This window comes from Chaetodon trifascialis, chromosome 14, assembly GCF_039877785.1.
Source record: "Chaetodon trifascialis isolate fChaTrf1 chromosome 14, fChaTrf1.hap1, whole genome shotgun sequence".
NCBI lineage: Eukaryota > Metazoa > Chordata > Actinopteri > Chaetodontiformes > Chaetodontidae > Chaetodon > Chaetodon trifascialis.
The window spans coordinates 22712114-22718716 of record NC_092069.1 but is presented as its reverse complement, the minus strand read 5'-3'; the positions used below and the strand labels follow the sequence as shown (position 1 = coordinate 22718716).

The window sequence follows — 6603 nt, the reverse complement described above, 5'->3', positions numbered from 1 at the left end:
TTCCAGACCGTGAAATGCAGTATGAATAAAGCTGAAGGATAAAGCAATTGGAGAGCATTAAGCGCATCCAGAAGTGTGTGACTCACAGACATGAGGCGCAATTTAAGTGACTGGCTGTGGTATGATCTTCAGAGCTCTGGCATATTTGGAGCAGCCAATTTCCTGTGATTTTCACCAACAGTGTTATCTCAAGTTTACCAAAAAAAAATCTGAAAAGAAATATATTGTAGTTGACTTAACCGGCTGTGTAATCCACAGTCGGGTCTGAAAGTCAATAAACTGATGATGTGCAGGATGCTGAGGAGCAAACAACCTTCTATCAGCTACAGCAAAACAGAGCTGGGCTGAGTTCCTGGTTCCACATATACATAAAACAATAAAACAAAAGGTGAAAGAGGAGAGGTTTAATCAACAATCTGGTTGTTTCTGATGCAGCAAGCGCCGACAGTCCAGGCTGCTGGTCTGCTGGTGAGGATGGAGCCTAATGACTTTGTGACCCCCTGACTTTTCCATTGGAGCCATCATGAGGTTCACATTTGTGCTTTTATGCGAAATGTCTCCACAGGTATATGTAATTCAATTAACAGGCTGATGCCATGCTAACAGCTCTGTTAGGGCTGCTAGCGTAGTTGTAGACTCATGGTCTTGTTCATCTGGATGCTTCCTGCAGGATGCTGCGTTACTGTCTAAAGAGGGTTTCAGAAATAGAATTATGTCTATACACAGTGCTGATCTGAAACCAGTAGATACACCACAAGCTCTCCAGAGGCTGTGTGTTGGTATCAGCACAGGCCACGACCTGTGGAACATCAACAGAATTTTGCTAAATCCGTGCACCAAATACATTTCAGCTACACCTGTAAGGTGTACACGCGTGCCTGTGTTTGCATGTACACCTTGCAGGTGCTTGAGATTTCTGCAAAGGCATAAATTGAGGTGGATGTGAACTGTTTTTCTAAAAGTCATTTTTTTCACTCTCTACTGCAGATTCCACATCTAAATACACCACCATGCTGTCTGACTCACTGACTGAACCTCTCCTCTTTCACCTTTTGTTTTATTATTTAATTGCACAGTCCTTTGAATAGGGACTTCTCGTCCTAATCCCTGTTATTTGACACCTCTTCTTCTCCTTACCTATCATCCGCCCACAGTAACCGTCTTCTGCGAGACACCAACCCACCTTTTATTTAATTATTCCTCTTCAGATTTTATTATATCTATCAGTGTTCTCAGCTGAGTGAGCTCACACTCACTCATATATTTGCAGCTCTTTGCCGCAGATTGTCACAAACCTCTGCTGAACCTTTTGTACTCTGAGGATTTTACAGACACCCTTAAGTGTCTTGATCATTTACCTGAAGTTACCTCAGAGGTGACTGAGGGGTGCTTTGAACCCTGTGTGGTACCTGAGGGCAGAGCCTGCTGTCTTTGAAGCTGCCTTAGGTGATAGAGCGGTGCTGCGCCTTGTGGTTACAGAAATACAACAGCAGCTGAGATGACAGAGAACACACTGCTGCGTTGAGATTGCAATCTATTGACTAGTGTTACACCCTGCTGAGACTAACATTATATAATGGAGTATTGCAAGGTCACATGGGGACAAGATTACAGGCCCTGTCGAGGTGTGGTATGTGTGCTTCAGTGGTGTGGACTTAAATTCAGGGATGTTTGGAAGGGCGGTGTGTGTGGAAGGATGTGTCGGTTTCACAAACCTATGCTTGCAATTAGCACCTCACACCAGCTGGACCCATAAATCCACTTGATTGTCAAGTGTGTGCCAGCTTGCATGAAAAATACAAATGTATAAAAAAGCAAAGGAAAGACAAATTTATCCCCCCCCCCTTTTTTTTTTTAACTTTTACAAGACTTTATCATGAACAGATACATCACCCAGCAGGAGATATTCACAGACATCTTCAAAAAAAAAAGAAAATACAAATCAGTTTGTACTCTTTTAATTAGTATACTTCCTGTAGATTAATAAATAGTATGCCATGACATCAGTATGTACAGTCAGAAACATTCATTGACAGAGATACATTCTTCAGAGCCAGGTGGCCTTGTTTTGAGATCCAGTGCGGAGTAGTGGAGGCTTCTGCGGTGATTCGGACTGCTGAAACCGTCTGAGTGTATCGCATCGCAAAGCACCTATTTACAAGTTAAAGCAAGCGTAGCATCATCACTTGTAGACAGTTCACTGATCCTCTTTGTCCAAAAGGGTACATGGAACACTTTACAAAATTAAATCGCTTTTATTTTTCCATCTGTAGCATTATCTTATACATAGAATTTACAAAAGAAAAGGCTATTTTAAAAGCGCTCTTGTAGAATAGCGTGACGTTTTGTCGAGGTTGGCACATTTGGCACATTAAAATGTTTCTGGTGCAGTTCACAAACCATCATGCACTGCGGTCGCCCATGAAAATAACTTCCACTGGGCACCACTTCCTGCATGTGAAACAATTCAAAAATCAAACTTCTTGCAAATCAATGAACATATTTGATGATATAACTTACATTGTGCGTGTTTGATTTAACCACCCCTGCCACTCGCCGCCTGCTCACACTGAACAGTTAAGGGAGAGTTGAACAATATGTGCCAAAGACGTCTGTGAATCCACACAGCAGTGTATAGATGTACTGCTCTTGCACTTTTAGGAAGGTGTGAATGGTAAAAGCATAAAGAATCGTGTCAAATCTGACGAATGACAGAATGGCAGATGAAGGTAACTGACAACAGTTCACCTGAGATGACTGAAATCAACGATATTTCACTGGTACTCTGTTCACAAGACTCAGGCAGCTGAGGCGTTTATGGCCACTGGCATGTCGATTTTTACAGTAAAACCATTCAGCTTTCTTTGTCTAATGCACCAAACTGCTACTTTTTTAATGCACTGCACTATGTGACCACTTAACATTTAATGACGCCTCCTCAAACCTTCTGCATATACATTTTTTTCTCCATGATTTCTTTTAAGTAGCAAGAATGAAGCATAATTACAAAAGTTAGAGACATAATAATAGATAATTGAATGTTTGCATTCTGTAAATTTTCCCACAGTCCCTGTAAATGAACTTGTTTTTTCTTCATTTCGGGGACTGTAGCTCAACCCCATTGGCCCTTCTTGGCAGCATCAACACAGCATGGACTTGAATTTCCAGGATACAGAGCATTCAGCATGTCAGAAATTACATGAACACAGTACTTCCACGTCTTCACTCTCTCTCCAGCAAATCACATAAATCACACCCAAAAGCATGACACACAATACACACAATGCAAATACTCTCTCTCTCTCTCTCTCTCTCTCTCTCTCTCTCTCTCTCTCTCTCTCTCTCTCTCTCTCACACACACACACACACACACACACACACACACACACACACACACACACACACACACACACACATACACACTGCACCTCTGCCCCTCTCTGAAGGAGTACAGAAAATGCCACAAGTTCTACAGTGCTTTCTTTGTCATCCAGAATACGAATACAATATAAGGCAATTGTAGATATCTGGTATATTTATGTGCGTGTTTGTGTGCGTGCGTGTGTACGGGCATGCGCGCCACTGTGTGTATTCTGCACTCCAGCAGTCGTGCTTTTCAGATGCTGCTGTGTATGAATAGCGAAAAGCACAAGAAAATGAAACCGTTTGAGTAAAATCGAAGTTCTGTTGATGCATGCTGACAAAGTGAGTGGAGGCTCGCAGCTTTTCTCTTTTCTGTCTGCCCCCTCGCATGTTTAGGGCAGTTACCCCCCCGGCCTGACAGAAGTACTGGCTTTTAGGTCAGTGTTATCAAATTATGACTACGTCCAGACATTTTTCGGTCACGTGTTTAGAAGCTGACAGTGGATTCCGTCCAGCCGTTCGAGCCGTCCCCCTTCATCGTGCTGGCTGTGCGGCCTCGAGGCGGCTGGCTGTCGGTCAGGCCGAAGAGGCGCGCCGCTGCGCCGCGGTATTTCCAGGACATGGTGTTATAGAGGATGGGGTTGATGGCGGCGCTCAGGTAAAAGAGAACCACGGACACCAAACTGCAGTACTCGGACAACAGAGACAGCAGCGGGGACGGAGCGTCCAGAGAGCGGAACTGCACGTAGCGACCCACGTGGAACGGCAGCCAGCACAGGACGAAGGCCAGCACCACCACCACTGGAGGAGGAAGAAGAGCAGCAGGTGAGGAGGAGGATGAAGAAGAGGACGAGTAAAAGGACAGGAGAGGAGTAGAAAAGCGGGTGCAGGAGTAATGGATGATGGATGAGAAAATGAATGAACTTGAAAACATTATTTTCAAACTAGATAAAAAAAATGTTTTTCTACCTTAATTACTGGAGGCTAAAGTTAAGACTCAGACTTTAGTTTACTCGGTGATCGATGCCCACCCGTGTAAATATTAACAAACTGTGAAGTTACGCCTGTGCGTAATTTGCGCGCTCTCAACATACCCAACATCTTGATGGTCTGTCTGTTGCTTTTGTCCCGGTGAGCCACACGAGAATTTATGTTTGTCTCTCTGTGTCTCTGCCACAGCCGACGGCCTATGAGGCTGTAGAGCACTGTGAGACAGAACACCGGCATGAAGAAGAAGACGGAGCTCAACCACACCATGGCCCCCATCAGGCCTGACTCCACTGCGTAGTTGGTTATCTTACACTCCCGGGTGTCCACGGCCTCCAGGGAGAAGCCAGTATCATTCATTCCCGAACTGTGATTTGTCGGCCACATGCTGTCATGCTCCACTCCAACCATGACAAACACGGGTCCGGCGCTCAATAGAGACACAGTCCAGAGTAGAAGAATGAGGGCACGGACCCGCCTTTTGGTCACCAAAGCCTTGGCGCGCAGCGGGAAACAGATGGCCAGGTATCGCTCCACTGACAGCGCGGTGATGCTCAGGATGGTGGAGTAGGTGCACGACTCTGACACGAACTGAAAGAGCTTGCAGAGCGCGTCCCCAAACCGCCAGGGCCTGTACCTCCACATACGGTAGAGGTCCAGCGGCATACAGAGGAAGATGAGCAGGTCGGATACGGCCATGCTACACAGGTACAGGTTGGTGGTAGTGCGCATGTCCCGGTATTTACTGACCACCAAAATGGTCATGACATTCCCGGCCACCCCGACCAGAAACAGCAGCGTACAGGCGATGGTGATGGCTGTGAGCAGAGGGATTGAGTAGTAATTGAGAGGAGGCGGGCCAAGGTCAGCGTTCCTTGTGGCGTTGTGGGTCTCCTCCCAGCTGCAGTTATGGGAGAGGCACTCCGAGAGATTGGGCCCAGAGGGCATACTGTCGCCGCGCGGTTATTCACGGGGCCGTGCCTGGCCATGACAGCTAAAAGCACCCCGGGTCTGGGACTCCTCAAGCCCCTTGACGTTGCTCTTTTCTCCCATCACCAATGTTTGATTTGAGGAGGTAATGGCAAAGGTTGGCAGCCGTGCGTAAAACCAGGATCCTTGCGCGCGTTGCAAATAAGTAACCCCTATTTCACAGTGAAGTTTAAACAAGTGACAAGCCTGAGTGGCCGAAGTACGTCAGAGATGCTCCAGGGAATAGATGGTCCTCTCCAGAATCTAACACGCGAAGCTATCTTAGGTCGATCCAAACGATCCACTTCATCTGCAACACGCGCTCCTCAGTGGTCCAACAATGTTTGGTGCTTAGAGTACTTTCAAAAGAAGAGTAGGCGTGTTAGTTACAAAACAACTGACAGGCTGGAAATTTAAGATACACATCGTCTGCCGAAATACCTGCGGGGTGTATTCCAATCAAAACAGACGCAGCAGAAAAAACAGTACAAACATGTACTGTCAAAAATGATTTAAGAAATTTAGAGATAAGTTATCTCCCGCGTCCTTTCTGTTCCTGAGCGCCACTGAAACATGAGAATCCTTCATGCGCCAAAGCATCCCGAGGAGTTCCCATCACGGAGAGGCAGCGCGTCCCTGCGTTTGCGCGTCAGACAAAAACAAAACAGTGGCTCGGTAGGCATGTGATGGTGAGTCACAGGCAGACTCGTAATGATGCGGCAGCAGCGGTGAACATCTGTCCCGGTTACCGCACCGGAGCTCCAATTCAGCCGAACACAAACGGATAAATGACAACCAGAGTGAAAACAAATACTGTGTGACGGAACGGAGAGAGTTTTATAAAAGTCACAAGCACCACGAAGGAGCGACGCATTGTCAGCATAATCATCCAAATGAGACTTCAAAATGATTTAAGCTCATTGAAGTTGATGAGAATGGCAGAGAGATTCACTCTAGCTTTCCAAATCTGCTCCTCCAGCTATGGCGCATATCCAGAGTGAGGACTCTGACTCCCAGTGCGCAAAACATCATATATAGGTGAAGTGGCGCTGCTCAAGGGAGGGTGGTGTGGGGGGTCCACTGTGAGTCCAGTGCTGCAACGCCACCTACAGGTGCCTTTAGGGCAGTGGTGACTGGGGGGTTACTGGTCACCAGTTTTAGAAAACCTCTGTTTCCCACCAGGTCTTTCAGAGAGCGCTGAGGAAGAATCCAAGAGGGAGTCCGTCCTCTGATCAAGACCCTAAATGACCACCTGCTGCAGAAGTGTGGCTCTGCAGCTGCAAG

General features: G+C 46.5%; 1 protein-coding gene across 1 annotated transcript; it reads right to left on the bottom strand.

The window, feature by feature from the left end:
- Positions 1-1975: 1975 nt before the first annotated feature.
- ghsra (growth hormone secretagogue receptor a) lies at positions 1976-5585 on the bottom strand. The gene is made up of 2 exons (XM_070979282.1): positions 4458-5585; positions 1976-4164 (listed from the first exon to the last, which is right to left on the bottom strand). Exons 1-2 carry the CDS (start codon positions 5296-5298, stop codon positions 3851-3853), a joined length of 1155 nt encoding a protein of 384 aa, XP_070835383.1. The 5' UTR covers positions 5299-5585; the 3' UTR covers positions 1976-3850.
- Between the last annotated feature and the right edge of the window lie 1018 nt (positions 5586-6603).

Excerpts from the sequence above, each read along its gene's own strand:
- ghsra (XM_070979282.1), bottom strand. The coding sequence starts at position 5,298 with ATGCCCTCTGGGCCCAATCTCTCGGAGTGCCTCTCCCATAACTGCAGC. Across the intron at positions 4,165-4,457 it reads ACAGACCATCAAGATGTTGG|TGGTGGTGGTGCTGGCCTTC; the intron begins GTATGTTGAGAG and ends TTCCTCCTCCAG.